General features: G+C 38.4%; 1 protein-coding gene across 10 annotated transcripts in view; it reads right to left on the minus strand.

Moving 5' to 3' along the window:
• CELF4 (CUGBP Elav-like family member 4) overlaps positions 1-20,909 on the minus strand; it is a 690,435-nt gene that overhangs the window by 582,351 nt on the left and 87,175 nt on the right. For all 10 annotated transcript variants that reach the window (XM_079329933.1, XM_079329925.1, XM_079329932.1 and 7 more), the window contains exon 2: positions 17,700-17,782. In XM_079329933.1, the coding sequence (XP_079186059.1) occupies positions 17,700-17,782 (83 nt within the window). The remainder of the gene's footprint in view (positions 1-17,699; positions 17,783-20,909) is intronic.

The raw sequence follows: 20,909 nt of genomic DNA on the forward strand, positions 1-20,909 counted from the left end.
TCAGGATTTTACCAATCTTGTCCTATAAGTGTCTTCCCCTTCCTCACTGAGAGTTATTTCAGCCCTTCTTGATGTTTTCCAGTTTAGCAAGGGTCCTCCTTTTCTTTTAAATCACTTTAAGATTGTTCTTTGGGTAATTTTTCATAAATTTAAATCTTAATGAGGATTACACCAGTATTTTCATTTAAATGAAGCTGTTTTCATTACATGAAATTGCTCCAGTGTACTTTTGAAGGAGGTTTGTATAATGCTCATTTTCAAAGAGAATCTGAAAAACTGTGGATGCATTCCTTTCAAAGATGCATTCCATTTAACCATTCCATATTTCCCATAAAACAATTTTCCTAGGTTTCCTTTTGGATTTATTACTTTGAGGGTAGGCAAGGAGATGAAATTATGATTCAGAGGTCGAGAGTCGCACTTGGAATGGATTTGAAAATTTGTAAGATTTTCAGTGAACCTGTTGGAATCCACATGAAATCTCTCTGTGCCTCCCATGTATTACTCAGAGTGCATATGTACACATTATGATTTGTTTTGTGTAACCATTTCCTGCCGTGTGGAAGTTTGAAAATTCACTCCAGTTTGTGAATTCATAATTATTTTACCATTTTTTTTTGTTCTGTGTTGCTTCTCGTGCATCTGAGTCACCACATCAGCTATCTGTAACGACCAGCAGGGATATTTTTTAGGAAGGAAACTTAAAGCATTGCTTTACTTGGTGAGGAAAGAATCTGAAGGAATTAACTGTGGGAGAGAGAGGCAGAGTGCATCTCACTGGAGTATGTGGTGATTAGAGGACTTTCTCTCCTGATTGTCTTATCCAAACCAATACACAAAGAAACTCCTCAGGGGGAAACAAGCACCTCCTCTCTTCAGACAAGAGAAAATGTACTCTATGCAGCAAGGAAATTAAAGATATTTGCCCTGCATGCTCTTCAGAAGAGAGGCCATTGAGGCAAGCCAGCAAGTGTGTGATCCCATAATGGGTAATCACAGACTGATGTGGGTTCGTGTTCTTGCTTCCTGAAAAGCAGTTTTTCAGAGCATATCATCTATATTTTTCACATCTTGTGAGGACCTGTGAGCCAGCTACTTGTACCCTAAGAAGAGTGGATGTTCAAAATTAGAGAAGAAATATCAACTAGGAATGAAACTAAGACTCTCCTGGCAAATAAACAGACCCTGATGAAGTGGGCATCAAGGGAGGATTTCTAATTTTCTTCTTGAAAGCAATATGTTTCATCTGTGTGCCACTTATAAGTAAGTGCTTTTTTCCATCTCTGTGATTCAGGATGAACAAGAACAGTTCCAAACTCAGTAACATTATGAGTAAATAGTAACATTCCTGAACTTAATTATTAAGAGGAGCTTTCTACTGATTGATTTTTTAATAATAGAATGCAAATTATGGAATATGAAGATTATTTGTTCAGAAATATTAATCAGCAATTATTTTCCCTAGCAAAAATATAGATTTTTCTTCCATTAATGTGGAGAGGGGTATTACTTACTGTTTACATTCCTTACTTTTCCATTTTTCTGATTGTATAGAAAGTGGCAAAGAAAACATGTTGTTGGGGTTTTTTTCAAAGTTCAAGCAGACTTGTCTTTTGAAAATAACCTAAAAGGGATTTTTTATCAAATGGTCTGAAAAATTAAACACAACAAAACCCTAAGTTGTGCAGCAAAGAGTATTCTCAAAGTACTGGAAACTAAAGTGAATCTCTGCAGATGGGATTTGCAAAATTAGTATTTGCATTCAATTTTCAGCATCTACATCACTTAAATTTTCAGACAGCTCTTCAGAAGCCCCAAGAGATAGAATACAAAAGATACAAGCTAGTCAGAAAACTGTACATTAATACCTATATTTTCACTTCATCTCCTTTGAAGGTTTGCTTGAAGTTGTACAAAGACAGGACTCATAGGAAATAGTTGCCCATAGTAACTAGTATCCTGTATTGAAACGCATTTATCCACCTTTCAAAACATACTCTGGACCCACCTGTCACTTCAAACATCAAAGGTTGTGTTGAAGGGGTATTTGAACATGAAAAAGGTTACTGGGAAGCAAGGACCACAAGATACTGAAAAACACCATCAAGAATGACGTAAGAAACACTCAGGCAAGTGTCTCAGCCCTCTCTCTTTCTTGCTTTTTACATTAGATACATTCATCCCCCATTAAAGGTCTCTGCCTGCTACTTGATACAACAAATAAAGCATACAGCATGGGAATATTAAATCTCTCTCCAAAGTTTCAAGAAAGCCTTTCTCCCTTTTCTTCCAGGCAAACTGAGTGGGGTTTTTTTTCCCCCTCCCCCTCTGTTTTAAGAACTGGGGGGGAAGGGCAGGAAAGATTTCCTTGCGAAATCAAAAGCTACCCTTGAATCAAGCCTGAAATTCAGCACAGGAACGTGTTTCTGTCAGTGAAAGACCTTGTTTGTTACCGTAAGGATTGTATGCAGCACATTGTTTGATCCTGAGAGGACTTTGATCTATGCTAGCACCTAAAATATAGCAAAGGATGTCAGTAGGCTTTGGAAAAAGAAGGGAAAGGAGAGACAAGAAGGGAGAGAAAGTGCAGGTGTATGGTGCCAAAGCAGGTGACACTGAATTATTGATATACTGGTCAAGTGAAAGTGGCTTTGTACAGAGGAGAGGCAGGTATTGCGCTTCTGGGGGGAGCTAGATTTTGCTGGCTACCCCAGAAAATACTCTTCAGGAACAGAAAAGGACCAGCAAAGAACATCAGAGCAACTTCAGGGATTAAATTTAGATCAAATAATTCCTTTACCTACGTGACCTATCTAAGCCTTTTGTGAAGTATGAGTGAAATGAAATCAGTCTCCCCTCCTCCTTGTTTCCCATTGTCTCACCAGAATTGGAAGAGGCTCAGTGTTAACAATATTCTTGACCACTACAAATGTGTTGGTAGATAAAAAATGGTTATACAAATGTATGTGTGAGCCACCACACTGCTGTGGGTGCTGATCCAGAACTATCAGGGCAAGAGGAATGACGCAGTTAAGGCCAGGGGCCATCTCTGGATGTGAACAGGTCAGAGGTGGGTGCAGGTCCCTGGTAGCACATGAATTTTTCTGGTGTTGGTGGACAGTGTAGAGACGTAGGAAGAAGTCTCATTGCTAAAACAAAGCAGGTAGAACGTTTTTTACATGTTCTGATGTTTGTGCACCTGTGAACAGCATGGGAGACCTTAAGCAAAAAAACACTGAAAGGAGGTTGCCTATGACCATCTCTTTCATATGCACTGGTGTGATTCCCTAATCTGCCCCCAGGACTCTGCTCATTCATGAAAACAACCTTATGCTTAACAATAACAAGAAGAACCTGAAATTCCCCTTGACAAAAGCACATTTTTTCCTTGCAATTCTCACCAAAAAAAAAAAAAAAAAAGTGGAGAGGAGACATATGATCAAGGAAGACAATGGATGCTCCATTTTTCCCTGTGCTCTTTGATGCTGGAGCAACTTGGAGGAGTTTTGCTCCCTGCTAGCCTTCTCCCCTTTCTGTGCCCTTTGGTGAGATGTGGTGGAACATGATAGGCATCTTATATTATGTCTTGGAGAGAAGCAGAGAGGAGAGAAGTGAGGAATACTTAATATGATGCAGAGGTTCACTGCAGTGACAATAGTCTCTATTATTCTTGACATGACCCTAATGCAAGCACAGGGCTGTTTGTAGGATGCCTCTTTTTATCGACAAGTGTATCTGACCCAAATTTTATTACAGATGTCAAATACAGTATGGACAAGTACAGCACGAGTCTAAGAGAAATTCTCCTTTCTTAAAAAAAAATATAAAAATAAAGCACTAGTAAGAATGTCACTCTTTCCTTATTTATTTTCAGGTCAATCATGAGAAAGAGAAGAGAGGCAAAGCCCTTCTGAAAGGCAAGAATCATCCTGAGCCATCAACTTATATTGGAAGAAAGCTTTTCCCTCCCAACAGTTATCATCCTTTGTCAGCATCACAGGAGTGTCTAGGATGCTGTAGTCTAAAGCAAGAGTTGCAACTGCTAAGCACTGTACACAAACACACATGCATATGAATGGAAAAATACTTTTCTGGAGGGCTCTAAATCAGATATAACATGGGGGAAGGTTAATTTGGTCAATTTTGTAATTAGACTATCAAGGCAAAGGTGGGTTCTTCTGTTATATAGGCAAGTATTGAATCTAGAGTTTGGAAATACTGGTTCTAATCCAGCCCTCAAAATTACTTTTTATCTTAGGTATGTTCTCTCTTCACTTTCTCAAAGCCTCAGGAAGGACAAAGGGGACCAGTTTGTACACAGATAATTGAGGAAATCTTAAAGAAACTGGAGGTCATGTGCAGCAAATTTCATCTGTGTGCCTGGTCCCCTCTCATCATTGCATGTCAAAAATCTATACATTCATCTTAAAGTCATCTAGGCCTGGTATTGTGCCTCAATGAAGCACACTAAAAAATTCATCCACTCAAAAAATTCCTTGGCATTTCTAAGAAATTTCTATAAAAATTGGAGGGAGAGGAGGAGAAAATAATGGAAGCCCATGCCCAAGTACCTTCAAATAGCCAAGGATCAGGTGAGTAGGAAATTCAGCTGTGGAGGGCAGAGAAAAGCCACTGTCTGTTCACTTTTTAGTTTGAGTTAGGTAATGCAGGGATTTGTATCAGGGAAGCTATGTATGTCAAGCAAATGTCATGCCTGCCTGTTTGGGTTGATTCCTGCTTTTCTGGTCTTTTCATTTGAGCAAGATTTTTCTATCAGATAAAAAACTCAGTCTTCACATAAATGCATGTTCATATCCACTATGATACCTCAAATGAAAAGGTCTTGAAAAAACAAAAAACAACAAATCACCCAAACATTTTTAACAATCCACACCACAAACAAGCCCCTCCTCCAACCGTAAAATCAACCAACTAACCAAGAAAAAAAAAAAAAAACAAACAAACAACCCATAATACCTTAGCAAAGGTCTCACGCATTATCAGGCATGCTGTCTATGTGAAGATAAAAATGTAAAAGAAGAAAAAAAAAAGGGTGAAAAGGAGAAGCCAGATCATGAGATGACAGAGACAAGTGGACCTCTCAGTCAATACAGCAGTACTGATTTCTTCTAGATATGGAGAATTAGTATATAAGCACAGCATTTGGGGATGAGTTAGACTTCTTAAGGAGAAATCAGAGTTTGGATTTTTATTTGTTTCAGTCAAAGGAGAAATGTTATGAAGTATTCATCCTGGAAATTTGCCTGTCCTTACAGGTTGAGAAACAGTTTTAGGATGGAAAAACATATATAACTTCTATGTATGCACATATAACTTACACTCCAGGTTCACAGAGTAAATCAAGATTTTAACAACTGGATGAACTAGTGATTTTAAATTTGCATGATCGATACTATGGTCTCCATGGCTGACTACTGCTTCAGAAGCTAAACCCACTCACAGAAAAATGGTTTTCTAAGGGGAACAAGAAAAAAAATAGGAGGGCAGCTTCTGTAAAGTTGGTAGTGGACACAAAGGAAAGTAGTAGGAAGTAGTTTTACGCTGATCTGATCTGTGACTGGATGATTGTGCAGTCTTTAAATGCTGCATGGTGTTAGTTATTAACTTCTGTTTTAACTTTAATTTTATTGAACCAAAGGCTCTGTGACTGGAGTAATTGGAGAAAATTCTTCAACTACTTGGATTTTAAACAGGTTTTTCTAGGGAATTGTTTTGTGTGTTGTGTGAGTGTGTTTACATTTGTATACAGGATATCAGAAAGTGATGAAAACCTAAACATTTTTCTAGGGGGGAAAAAAACCTGTGATGGATGAAATGCTTTCATTTTTAAATACTTTTTTTTTTTTTTTAATTAACAATGTTAACTACTAATTTTACTACTAATAATTTTAACTACTTAGTACAGTTCTGATTTTATCCGAGTTGACTAAGTGCTTTAAAAGTGAAGCAAGGAAAAAGGATCATTCAGTTTGATTAAAAGGGCAGTAGGCTAGGTTTCAAGAAGCCACAAGGTAGCATATCATCTTAGTCAAAGTTCAAGGTTAGAGCTGGTATTAAAAAGCAAGGCAAGTGAAATCAAGAGGGTTGCTGTTAAACTTGGCTCTTGTAATGGTGTCGGCTTCTGTTCAGAATTCTCTTGGCCTCTGGACAAGATACTGCAATTCAATAACAGCTAGCTGAGACTTTCTAGGACTCTCAAGGATGTTTTCCGAGTTTCAAACAGAGAGACCTCCAGTGGCTCTGATCTGTATCATCAGGATAGGTGCAAGACTTCAAGGGACATCCCAGGAGCAGTGCTGGCTGCCTGGATGGGCAATGAATAACCATAATAACAACGATTACAAAGAGCGTTTGCACATCACTGCGAAAGAACGAGGAGCAAAGAGGATAAATGTGACTCTTAATCTTCAGCTATCTGCATGAGAAAGTATGATTAATAACTACAGAGGCTTAACATAACCTCCTCAGATAACGAGTGAGGTGGCCTTCTCCAAGCCCTGATTATCCTCTTCTAATGGGCTTCATATATTGTGTAAACTAATAACCAGGGCCTAAGCATTGCACACTCCAGGGTCTGCAGGAAAAACACTGGGCCCAAATGTGATTAAGTTGGTGAAAATTGCCCAGCAACACAGTGTGCTGTGCTTGAGCAGAGGGGGGGACTGGGAGGAGGGAAGGAGAAGCAATGCATCCTGCAAAGAAATGAAGCAGAAAGTAGCAGCAATCTGCCTTTTAATGTCAAATGTGCTGATATAAATCCCTTGTCTTTCAACTGGGATTGCTGGAAATTTTCAGCTGGAATTGGTGGAAATGCAGGGCACAGCCACAAGGTGTTAATGCCAAGGGAGAGAGACACTGTAAGGAGGAGATCTGGTTGCAGTGCTGTTCAGAAAGTCAGCAGCAATGCAGATCTGGAGGGCAGCTCAAGTTGTCAGTCAGGGTTTCAGTGCTGGAGAATGAAGAGGCTCTCAGAGAAAGCTGGATTCCCTAAAGTGAGTGAGTTCAACAACACAACCCTGGCCCACGGGGAAAAGAAGTAAAATTTAAAAAAAAATACAATTTAGGGGGAGAAATGACCTTCCAGATCCATTGGCTGTATTTCTAAAGTGCAAGCACAGCTGAAGGGACTCAGCTTTATAGGGCATCTACAGAAAAGATGAGATTCTCATTTGAGCTTCACTGATGTAAAGAAGCTTAAACTCTGCAAGAGCACATGGAGTTATTCTGAATTTACATCCAGCCAACAAGAGTACTGAACAACAGCCCCTCCTCACTGAGAAACATAATTCTTAGCTGCACAATGAATATCACATTAGATTATCCAAACTGAAATAATTGTAAATACTCGATTTATCTGGACCCATTTGTGCTGTCTGCTTAATTGTTGCACTTCACTCAACAAGGACAATGAAATTAGTTTGGACAGGCTCACTTTAGAAGCATTATCATTGTGCTGTGGCAGGTTGGGTTCAGAGTGCTGGTGGAAAAGGCTTAAGGCTTAATTAACTAAAAATGAAAGAGGAACACATATCAATATTCATAAATTTGGGACCTCCACTGGGACATGAGACACTGTCTCTGAAGGGTGTCACATCTGTACTCTTAGTAGTGTATCCACATTTGTAGACTCCAATATATATATATATCCACTATACCTTCACCAAAAAAAAAACCAAAAAAAAACCCAACCCAAAACCAAAACCAAACCAAAAAAACAAAACAAAACAAAACAAAACAAAACAAAACAAACAAACAAACAAACAAAAAACTAAAAACCCATACAAAGCCCTCAGATATCAGCATTTTCCCAGGCTGCCCTCAGAAGCCCTGTGCTTGTTGAATGCTAGCAACACATGCACAACTTCCCCAGGAGTGTCTCAGCCTCTCCTCTCCCAGGTGAAAGTGTGAGTCATGACAAGCAATGTGAAGATGCAGTGATAGAAAAAATAACAAAGTGGGAGCAGCAGGCTGCTAACAACAAAACAGGTGCCCTGAAAGGTTTGAAAGGTTCACTCCCTGTGCATCCCAGTCCCTTCCCCTGTGCAGGGTGAACACAGATACGGAAATCAACTCCCAATCACTCCCATTGCTCTGAGGAAGAACAGACAAGAGAACACAGCATGTACAACCCTCTCCTGGCTGCCTTGTTTCTCTTGGGCAACATGAATATACACTGAAAAGCTCATACACACTAAGCCTCATAATTTCAAGAGACATCAGGTTTAGGACAAGCCAACTCTGCACTCTATATACAGGTAGTGTCACAAAACGTGGAAATGTTCAGTAAGGTGAGCCTCTCCTTTAGTCTGGAGAAAATACATGCTCTCCCAGGCAGAAGTAGTTGGGAAGCATGGTGTTCCACCTCAGCAGCTGTAATCTCAACTCATTTCACCAAGCAGGCATTACGGGAACACAGGGTAATGTTTCCAGCAAATCTACGAAGGAGATAAGAGATGGCAAGGGCAGACGTGCAGGATGAGATGGGAGGAAGGAGAAGAGGAGAAAATTATGCTTGGCCAGACAGCAGACATTAGCGTGACTTCACTGAGAAAGGACACTACAAAATAACCTAAAAGACAGAAGCAACACCTCAAAATGTTTACCAAGGAAGATCTTAACAGTAAGCTACCCGTAAATAAAAAGACCAAGAAAAACTGATTCCAGTTTTACCACCTTGAAAACAAAGTGCTCTTCCACTGATCAAAGCTGTAAATGAAATCAGAAACTCACGCCAGCATGTCTTATCAGTTACATATTTACCGTGCAAAGTCAATATAGTAGCATAGAAATTACTGAGCCATTCTAAGAACAAGAGAAAAATAAATTTTCTCCATCTGTTTGAAGGAACAACCTGAGCTTGGAATGGATTAGCTATAGCTGGACAAAGCTTGCTCTGCCAAAACCAGCCTACAAAGCCAGTGATCAAAACAATAATTTTTTGCAACATGTCAAAGAAAATATGCACTAGAAAGTAGCAGAGGATTTTAGGATTGTAGTTTACCATACCTAAGGGGAAAGTAAGAGAACAACTTCATTCTAGCACCATAGGATTCATTTGGTGCTGAAAATGAATGCATATCAAGGTCAAAATATGTTAAAGAAATCAAAGAAATTTGAAGGCTCATGTTTTTACAAGAAATTGTATTTTATAAATTTTTTTTTTAAGGAGTAACATCGGGAAAGGGGAGGGGGAAAAAAGTATGGGACACAAGATATGAGAAATTCCTATTAAAGAGAAAAATGGGAAATGCACATTTCTTCTTTGAAAAATAGGTTAGGCTTAATTCTGTCCTTGTACTTACAGAAACTAATCAGAGAGATTTGACATTGCTGGGAACCTGCCAAGTGCAGCAGCTCATACATGCGGTGCCACTGTAAGTCTCTCACTGCAGCTGCTCAACAGAGCAAAATCACTTCAGATACCTGCTCACCTCGGCTGATAGTGCAATCTCGTGGTCAGTCACTCCCCAGTCTCTCTCCCTGCCAGAGACAGGGCGCAGCAGGAGGGAAGCACAGGAGCTAAATGGGTTCCATCCCGTCAGATCCGATCAGAAGTTACCCGTAAGCAGAGAGATGGGACAGTTCCTGCCACTCCCAAAAGCATTCCAGCTCGGATACTCCTCTAAAAGGTGTCCTTAAAAAGCAGCTTTAAGTTTAATGCATGAATCATGCTGTTAGATTATTTAATTCAGGAAACACTGTTTTGTTGTTTATTTTTTTTTAAAGGATCTGCAGCCAGTGGATGGATTTCACATGGTAAGGCTGGCAGGCTGTCTGCCCTGCAACTGAAATGTTTTCAACAAACATAGATGCTCCTAACCTACATACCACAAGTAGAGCTAACAGAGGCAAGATTCAAGTCCTTCCTGCCCACCAGGAATTACAGACATGGAACACAGTTACTCCACAACATTCAAGTATATGTTTTAATGTTTTCATTGCTATTATATAGACTACTTAAGTTAAATTAGATCAAGATGCAGATCTGTGTGTTCCAAAGATAATGGTTTGGGTGGCAAATATACATATGATCCATCACTCTTGTGCATGGTCTTCAACCGTTGTATGTTAAAAAAGAAATAAAAAAGAAATTACTTTATTGTCACTGAGTATCTGAAGGATTTTAAGGTATATACTGCATGAAAAACATCAGGCAGACAGCTAACATCAGAGTAGGCTATGAGCAGTACAGCTGGTAAAGTTATAGTATAGGTGGGCATATCACCCAGGGAGAAATTCAAATTACATAATTATACAGGATCTTCTTCTAAGTGCATTACTAGAAGCTCACTGTGGCCTTGCAGATCACAACCAGGCTTTGTAGTGCAAATGTGGGAAGTGGGTGTTTATGGAAAGTTTAGCCTATGAACAATGACTCCTGGGCTAGGCAATGTCACTCACTATCACCCATATGCCTGAAAAAAATAAAAAGTAAAGGGCACCTGCTCTCTTCCTCTGTCTCTCTGTAACTGGGACTGTGGGATGAAGAATGAAAGCTTACTGCAAGTTATTCCTGGGTGTATCCCATCATTGCCAAATCAGTAGGGTGATACAACTGGCATTCCAAATGCTTAGGGTTCATTAGTGTCTAACAGTTAACACTGTTGAAACACCACGACACCAACCATCTTTAATTCTTACATTGTGGGGCTGGCTCTTCTCCCTAGCAAAAGGGCTGTGGGAGCTGTTGAAGGGCCCAGCAGGTGTCAGGGATGCTCAGTGTTTTGTGAGATCATGTATTTGCATGCAAAGATTCTTGGTAAAAATATGTTTCCCCATTTAGAGCTAGGGTGCTTTTCACGATGACATCATTTCAGCAGTGACAAATATAGCTGAGTCTGCTCTTTCCTACGCCATACAAATCCCTTGACCTCAATCAGATCATTGCTGATTTACACTTGTGTAAATGAAGTCAGAATCCAGCCCATGGTATTCACAAATGTAGGCCAGAGTACGCATTACTCACAGACAAGAGACAACCCTTCAGAGGAAGGAAAAAAGATCATTTTCATGCAAATATCCTTAATAATAAGGAACAAGAGTTAGAAATAAGAGTATGAATGAAATGCAATCAAGAACTGCTCTGAGATCAGATTTGCTTCTAACTTTATGATGCTGCATCAGCGGCTCTTAAAGCAGCTTAAACCCAAAATTTGACCTACCTGAAACTTGTTATACATAATTTTTCATCAGGGATCTGTGAGCTAACTCAGTCCCTAGGCTTGGCTTTGAAGGTAGCTGGAGGTGCTCAGCTACTTGCAGGGTCTAAAAAAATTTGATTGCTATGTTCTATGAAAATGGAATTTTTTTTTCTTTTCTGTGATATCCAGCTTTGCCCTCAAATTGTTGCATATTATCTATTTATTTATGCATAAACAGTGGCATTATGGTTTGGAGAAAAGGGGTCCTTTGATGGGAAGGAAGCTTGACTAGCCTATGGGAGTTTACTGCTATGCATGTAAATGAGGACATACATACAAATATGCAGAACAGACAAGTGAAAATATACAGCATCTCTTTAAAATGAAATACTTTGATTGCTCCAATCACAAGAAGTTGTAAAACTACCCTGAAGAATTAACAGCCTCAGTACATGCTAACTACATCCATCATAAATTCGTCTTTAGTTTCTGTTATCATATCACTGTCTCTTGGGACCCCCAGTCCTGTCATCATTTGCCCTTTATAATTTATTCAGCTTGTACTTGCCTGAATCCTTTCTACTTATCATTCATCTTTACAGTTGTACATAAAATTAGATTGATCCTCCTATGGCAGACACGTCAGAGAGAAAAGTTGTCATTGAATAACACATAAAGCAAATGAAGGTCCAGCAAAAGCTTTTGTGGAATAACTTGGAAATCATCCTCTAAAATCCAAAAGTTGTCAAATTAGAAAGACAAGACTATGCTACCTCTATAATTTATATTTTTTTTTTTTTCCCCGCACACATAATTTTTCAATTGCTACCAAATCTCAGGCACGGCTGGGAAGACCTTGTCCCATTTTGCACCTCAGGCTGAGCGTGGTTATCCACCACAAAGGTGATGAATACTCCATCCTCAGCTGAGATAACAGTGTGCATCCAGCACGCTGGTCCTGTCAGGATGCTGGCACTGTGCTCCTTCTCTGCAAACCTCTTTGGACTGGGTAGCAGAGAGAGAGTTTACTTTGTATTCTAGAGGCTGCCTTATAGGGATACAGAAGCCAATCTTTAACTAGTGAAATGGAACTTTAATGTTTACCAAGCAGATAGGACCCAGGTGTTTCATCTCATCTGGTGAACAGAACAGCACTGTCAAACTACAGGGGTTTTTAGCAAATGGAAAGTGCATACAGCTTCCTCTTGCTATCCCCTGCCCTGCTTTATCCAAACCAAGATCCTAAAGTACTTTTACTGGCTGGTCACTCAGAAGGAGCAACAAGGGGTAAAAAATCCAATATTACTTTAAGTATGACATTGACATGCAGAGATCTTAAAGGGAGAATTTCTACAGAATTTCTGAAGAGCTGGGGTTTTTTTTCTGTTTTTCTTTTTTATAACTTTTTTTCTTTTTTTTTTTCTTTTTTTTCTTTTTTTTCTTTTTCCAAATCTCTTACCTCAAATCTGGTTTTATTCCTTTTCATCTTCATTTTTAACTTCAGAAAACAGACATGTTTCTCCCAAGGGAACAATTAAATGTGTTTTCTTTCAAAATCTAAAGGGCATGGTGAGCAGGCTGTGTGTTCAGCAGGCTACTTTAATCAATGGAACCCATCCAGCCTACCACTGCTGACCAAATTGCAATTTACATCAGTAGAGAAAAACTTTTGAAATGGGAAGTTGTGGGAATATAATACCATTTTTGGCACAACACAGCATGCAGGGTGATATGTGGTTTAATGGTTTTCTAACAAGCTTTTGGAAAAAGCTTTGAAACATTGGGAAAAAATAATAAGACAATAAGATGGTAAAATTTCAAGGTCTGCTCAAACAGTGAAATCCATGCTATATGTGCAGGACTTCTGAAGTCCACATGACACTTATGTCTCATTTAAGCCTTATTACACGGATTTGAGAGAGGCCAGACCTTGCAAGGTACCCTCCCTCCTACCCCCTATGCTCAGGTCTTTCCTCACATATACATAAAAATTTAAGTTAGGTAAGACAAGAAATATCAGAGAAACCTTTTTTTATTAAAACAAATAAGCAAACAAACAAAACCCCAAAACAAAACAAGAAAAACTGCAACAAAACAAAAACAAAAAACACAGAAAACCCGAAAAAACAACAAACTGTGGGCAACTGTAATTAGATGGGGGGGTTGTTTCTTTAAAAAATGGGTTTAATATGAGTTTTATGAGCTCACCTGTCTTCTAATGTTAAAGATGCATATTTTTGCATATAATGAATAAAACAGAATGTATTTTTTCTAGATGGCAAGAAGAGACAAAGAATATCAGAACAGTTAGGGAGAAAACTAATTATGTTACGCACTGAGAAATTTAGCATACCAGTAGTACCACTGTCTCTTTCAAGAGGAATAGACACAGTAAGAAAACTCAGCCCATCTCCCAGACTGAACAAGCCCTGCAGATTGCTGAGGTTAACAGTTTCTTACATACTTAATTTCATAGTTATTCTTTGCAAGTCTTACAGGATGGTTTTAACATTATGCAAAGAGACAGTGCCTCCAACCAAGTATACATGGACTGTTCTCTCCCATTGCCTGAGAGAGCTACAAAGAACTAGGGGAAGAAAAATGCTGCTGTGCTTATCATACAAGAGCTCAGTTTATTTGTGCTATAAATAAAAGTAGATCTTGATAGCGTAATTACATTTCTCAGCATTATCCTCTGCCATTCACTTGAGAAAGAAAAAAGAAAGGGGAGAAAAAGTTCACTTCACTATAATTTGTAATCAAAATGACTACATTTAAAACATAATTTTATTTCCCCGATTTCATTTCCTGTGGAGCTTTGTGGGGCAAATAGATAATATTATACAAAATCGGCAGGCAGATAATTCTCTCATACGTTGCACTGTCATTGTCTAGATCACTTCCCCCCCTCGCCTTGCTTTCCTCAGGACCATGGCCTGTGGTTTTGATATTGCATTTTAACATTGTGGGATATATCAGCCTCAGATATCCCAGAGGTGAATCAACTCTTACTTTCTCTAATTTTCCTCTCCTGCTCCCCCAAATTACTCTCCCTTGCCTTAATTCGCTTTTTATAATGCAAGTTAAAAAAAAAAAAAAAAAAGAAAAAAAAAAAAAGGTGGTTTCCCACTATGAAGGATTAGCACAGATTATGGCGAACAGTGTTAATTATAGGTGAGGAAAAAGAATAGTGCATCTCTCCAATCTGTTCTTGATTTCCCCCGTGTCTGTCTGTCTGGTAATAAGCCTCCTTTAATCTGGCAGTCCCCTTGGTGAAATCAGCACCATGGACAGCAATATTGATTGCTTCTGAGAAACCATCACAGCTGCTCAACCAAATTACCTTTGATATGTGACCTTTAATGTAATTACTGCAACATCAAAGCATTTCTATAAATTATTAAAGAACTAATATACTTCATCATCCAGCCACTCTATTATATGTAAAATAAACAATCTCAAGTAAACACTAGAATTTGAATTGTCCAACAATCACAAAGTGCTCTTTACACATACATACACACTGTACTACATTAACCTTACATTTTAGGCAAAAAATTCCAAAATCTCCAAAAGAACCTAATTTACTCATTCAGATGAAGAAGATCCAACTGATAGTTTTATGTTTTACATTCCATTCTAGTTGCTTCAAAATATCTATCATGATTCCTTCCCACCCCAAAACAAAGTGCCATAAAGACTTTATTAATCAACACATACCTGCTTGGAAGTCTTTTGATTATTCCACAAGATGAGTTTATGTCCTACATATAACATAGAAATATGTGAAACATATTTCTGTCATCTTACAAAGCACATCCAGAAAGTAATTACTGTAAAATATGTGCATGTAGCCACTCCACTAAAAACAAAGTGATACATAGCTGAAAGGCAAGGCATCTGAATCTGGACAAAACCTCCTCATGCCTCCCCATTTCCATACATTACCATTCATGTGCATATCATTAAAAATTACTCAGTTCAGTGTTTTATAATGCAGAGAATGCAAAAAGTAATATTGCAAGAGTTTTCTCTTGTGTACAAGAAAGTGTACAGTTTACTCAGGAATGGGAAAGAATGTTTTAGTCTAATATTATTTATTTTTTCCTATACCATGCCTGTTAATTGTTTTTGATGCATTCTCAGCCATGCTATTGGTGTCACAAACAATGGAGTGTCAAGAGAAGATGTTATATATGTCTCATTTGTGGACTTATGTGAATAAGGACTTAGACCCCTGACCTTAAAAGTGCCTCTTATTTTATGGTGATGAACTATGGTTGATATTTTTGGTGCATGTTATCACGAACAGTCAGGTAAGTCATAAATAATTCTCTGCTACTCAGATAGAAACCATAAAACAGTATCCAGGCATGATACTTTATCAAGAGACAAGACTGGTTTCCTTAAATAAACTACAGTGACATCATTCAGAGGATGAGTTCAGAAACTTGGCAGAAAGCTGCATGAAGAGGTTTTGCTGGTGGAAAGTAAACCTTTATCCTGAGACAAATAGGACTGGAAATGAAAGGGATAGGAAAATCAGAAAGAAAAAGAAACCTGGTTGCTCTTTGAGATAGAGGATTCACTGTTCCCCGTTCAATGAGATCCTGATGTGTCTCGTGAAAGTGTATAAAAAACCAATAGCAACAACAAAAAGCCTTCCAGAGGCAGCGTGGCCAGGATGGAGTATATGTAACAGAAATTATACAAACCAAGGGAGAAATTGTTTCCCTGTAATCTAGAATCAGTCGGGGCTGCTTTTGAAGGAAGTTTTGATCCTAAAGCAAAAGATGGTTGAATTTTGTTATTGTTTTCACAAGAAAACAGCTTTAAGACTTTTATGATTTGAAGTCTCTAACACAGAGATTGAGATTCAGCACTGTGAACAGATAAAGAATTTAGGAAAAAAAAAATTAAATCATCATTTACCCTCCCTCTTGAACACCTGAGTTCTCAGTTTCACTGACCCAGTGTTCTTGAAGATATTCTCATAATATAATTTCAGGATGAGATTTTAAACTCATAAAGAAGATATAGTTCTATATGCAAGTGAATGATCTAGTTCCTAATGAGAAGAGCAAACAGTCTCAGTGGAAAATCTGGAATTTCAATTAGTCTTTTTTAAATACACAACACCCTATTAATCACATCTCATGTTTTGATAAATACATATTTTATTTCAAGAAAATTTTATTTCAGAAAATTTCAGTTAAAATGTTACCTGAGACATCCTTATTCAACATATTATTTCTTTTTTATGTGGTTTTATCATTCAGAAAAGAGAGAAGCAAAAGGAAAACATTAGAAGGGGGAGGATTTAACCTCCCCACAAGACTGAAGTTACTTTCAATCTGCTGCTGAGGAGTTTCTAGAAAAAAAATAATTCAGAGGGAGTTGTCAGCTGACAGAAGTATTTTTAGGCAATGAAGTATGTATATATTTGCATAAGGTATGGCCTTTTAAGCAAAGATAGATGTAGATGAGCAAGTGCGTGGGCATCTGCATACTGGCAAGGTGGCTTAGAAATAGGTAAATAGACCCAGGATGCTGGAAACAAGCAGAGCAGAATCAACACTTTCCTCAGAACAAGGGATGTCTCTTAGACCTGGTGGAAAGGTAGGTTATAGCTACACAGGAATCAATCATTCAACACCAGCTAATAAAGAAAGACTTTTGGATAGATTTCCTTTCAGTTTAGATGCAGCAGCCTGGAGCACTCAGAAGCCCAGTCCTAGTTAGGTGATCACTGGCTCCTGGTCCTTGTGAAACCAGCCCCATTCCAGACACAGGAGCACTTGGCTCTTCCCAATCCATGTACTCTGGCTGAATCTAAATAGTCTCTCTCCCTCCCCCGGGCAACCACTTAACTAGAAACCCAGCCCAGCAGGGCAGGTCTTCCCCACATAATGCTGATTCTATTTTTAGTTCTGCTTGTGTTGTCTGAACCTTAGATCTTGCTCATGTGAATAATTTTCCTCATTATTTCGTGTGCGTCTTTCCTCTCTCTCTCTTTTCTCCTTGTCTCACCGCCTTTCCAATCTGCTACAGCTGCTTGAATACTAAAGTAACTGAGTCAAACCACTTTGTCATCAGGAATATGTTTTCATTCTGTGATAACTCAATAATGTGATCTGTTTCTTGATTTCTTGCTGCCAAACCTTGCTACAGAGAAGAAAAGGAGTGAGAGGAAGCACCTGGTGAGGACTTCTAACATTTCACTGTAGTGGTCAGAATCCTAAAGCAGCTCCTCCACTGAGTAAGGCTGGTAGAATCCAGTCCACAACCAGCTGATTACTGTTTTACTGACTCCCAGTAAGGTCAAAAAAGCTTTTAGTTTTGTGCGTGGAAACCATTTGGGTGGGTTGGTGGTATCTTGATTTTATTAGCACAATGCAAATAAGGAATCATCCAAACAAATAGAGACTTTATGCTTCCAAATTTAAGATGAGAACACCATATGCAAGCCATTTTAGATTTTAAAAAAGAAAAAAAAAAAAAAAAGAAAAAAAGAAAAAGTTGCCAGTCTGGACTCACCCCTGGCAGAGTCTTCTGTTCATGCAGTGCGCTCTGGGCCTTTAGAGCAGACTCCCTTTCGCAGTATGTTAGGAAGGCACAGCCTGCAAAGAGGAAGAAAAACTTCAGTAACAGCACTATTTCAGAGAAGATCCTTCTGAAATTGAGACATAGAACAAACCACTTTCCTGTCATCATGACATTCCCAGTAAATCAATCATAAAATTGTCTTCTTAGTTGTCAGTAGTAAGAGTCAAGAAATGAAGCTATCATAGCTTCCTCTGAACCCCAGTGGAAAGTGAGCAACAGTGTACCCCAGTGCTTATTTTCCTTCAAAATGAGCTTAAGTGTCAGCTACAGAAAGCTGCACAGGATTAGGGATCTCAAGGGTTCCACATGATGGCAAGGTGGATCCCACCCCTGCTCCAGCAGCAGCACTGGGAACAAGCCCCTTGCTGCCAAATGCTGAAAGGTCTCATGCATTTCTTTTGTACAAAGTGCTTTAAGAAAAGGGCAGACAAGGACTTGGAATTTCCTACTGCAGAGGAAAATTTCTACTGTTTAGCCTGACCTGCACCAAAAACTCATTGCTCCTTTTGCATCACACCAGAAAGCCACATCCCTGCACAGGCTGCTGCAAGGACTCACTGTCTTCCAGTCATAAACACAATCATGCCAAAGCCCAAGCAGTCACTCCCAAACATCCCTGACCTACAGATTGCTTGAAACGTCAGAGATAAACCAATGGGTTGCATCTTTGATTCTTTCAAAGATTAATTTATCAACTACAAAGCCTAAAGCCCTATCCAAGTAGAGCCTTGCTGTGGCTTCATTCCCCACATCTATGCTTCCCTTCTGGTAAAACTGGTTGATGTTGCAATATCTTAGTCCAGTTGTATGTCTGATGTGATCAAACTATTTCTTCTTACTGCAGTATACTGAAAACCTGCCAGTTCCTGCAGCAAAAAAAAAAAAAAAAAAAAAAAAAAAAAAAAAAAAAAAAAAAAAGAAGTGCTTGCTATGCAGAAGACATTTTCTCTGAAATTACCACAGAATATCTCCAGCTCCTTTAAATGGAGGTATCATATCTTTCAAGGTTCATGCAGCATGTACCTCAAACTGAAAATGCTTTGAAGAGCAGAGCAAGTACAGAGAGGCTACCAAAGAAACAAACAAGTCCCAAAATCTCATCTTGACCCTCCTACCCTCTCCTCAATAATATATAAATGATGGGTGAGTAAACAGTAGACTGTGAACTTCTTTTCAGCTTTGATTGGCACTCTGAGCATTTTGTCCATGCAATGTTCACTGTTTTTTGCAAATTACTTCCTTAGATAATATTAATTGAGAAATACACACTTTTACATGCTTTTAATAGATTAGTACATACAAGAGAATATGATTTTTTTTCTATAAATTTATGTATTTTTTCCTCAAAGATTTTCCTGTAGCAGTCACCCTAATCCTCTCACAATGAAGTTATGATATGGCATGAAAAAGAAGAAAAAGAACTATTTTTTTCACTGTTTCTTATCCTGTATTACTTTCTGGAGGTCTTCTTACTTTGTGTCTGTTCAAGCCAGTTGCATTTATTATGTCTCAATAACTGATATTGAGATGCAGAAGGTGACAATCAAGAAAGAAGACTGAACATCATCAAAAGTTTGCGAACCTGGAATTATTTTGATTTGTTCCTCTCTAACTTTAAATGGATGAGTTTTCAGTTTGTCTTTCTGACCAAAGAAGGGGAAGAAATTGTGGCAGAGAGTTTACAGCTAGCAGAAGTAATGTATTGAAAAAGATCCTTAAAAGTCACCCATAGCCTGATAATCAAATGAGAAACTATGCTTAAATTTAATTTCAGTGCTAAATCACAGGCTGAGAGCTCTCTGTTTACTAGACACAATAAGAAAGTCTCCCTTTAGCAGCAGACGTGGAGCAGCTGATACAGTCTAATTAGGCACATCATAGCACACTGTTATAGAGATAAACTATGCAGTGTAAAGCTCTTATAATGATAGCTATATTTTTCTCCTCATTGTGATTGCCATGATGACAGTTCAGGGTAACAATGTCCTGCAGCTCCTACAGTACCTACATTACATGACTGTAATTCAGGCCAAGAAAGCAGAAGACAACTCTTCTCTGAAGGTGGAAATTTTCCTCCCAAGATCCACTCTGTGTGTGTGTGTCTGTGTGTGTGTGTACACAACTTCTCACCAGGGAGAAACCTCCATTAAGTTCTCTCCAAATCTGTTGTCAAAAGTGGTAGAAATATCAAACTCCCCAAAACAGTACTCAGAATGCATCCAGTTATCACTGGTATAACAAACAGTGTTATGGACTAAAAGACTTTGAAAACAAAAAGAAATCTACTCTCTCACATGACCAGACAAAAAAAAAAACAACCCTATTTTCTAGAGATAAAATGTATGCTCTGTAGAATTGTTTCTTTTTCCCTTTTCATTCATATATTACACACACAAACTACAATGTATCCCACACATGTTGGGTAAAAAGTAATGTCTTTATGAAAAATAATGTCTTGTTTATTTTAAGTAAGATTTGGTTGCTTAGAGACAGTAAGAAGTTCCAACCCATCAGTGGCCAAATGAAATAAAGTAGAGATTAATGTTCATAGTAGGCCTCAAACCTGAACTTGAAGAGGACAGTTTATGGGGAATTTTTATCTTCCCTTTCCTTACCACAAGATTGCTCTGTAAGGCTTATATGCAGCATTAGCTATCAGCTAAAATAGTATTTTTCAAAAATAAGAGGCCTCTTATAAAACAATACATATCTATTATTCCATTCTGCAAGAATTTTTATATTTCATCTCCTTGTGCATTAGGATGAAAGGAAGTACTCTTTCTTGCACCACACTGCCCACCTCCCTGAAACATCAAAATTGATCTCTATTTTGTACTGTGATGTTTAATGGAATGACAATTCAAAAACCTCTATCAGGTGTTACTTTTCTCAGGCTACCTTTTCAATGTGGAGAAATGACCCCTCTGAAGGGCTCTTCCTTCCTGGAGGATGTTGCTTAGAAAACACAACACTAGACACTCAGGTTAACACTATGGAATACAGCACCCTAAACAGCAGTCTTGAAATAATGTCATATGGAGCAGCTATGTTGTTTTGGTTTTTTTTTTCGCAGAGAAAAAAAAAAAAGAGGAACAAAAAGTGTTTTGTTTTTGTATATATTTCTTTCTTCTTTTCATTTTG

Source organism: Erithacus rubecula (assembly GCF_903797595.1).
Source record: "Erithacus rubecula genome assembly, chromosome: Z".
Classification (NCBI taxonomy): Eukaryota; Metazoa; Chordata; class Aves; order Passeriformes; family Muscicapidae; genus Erithacus; species Erithacus rubecula.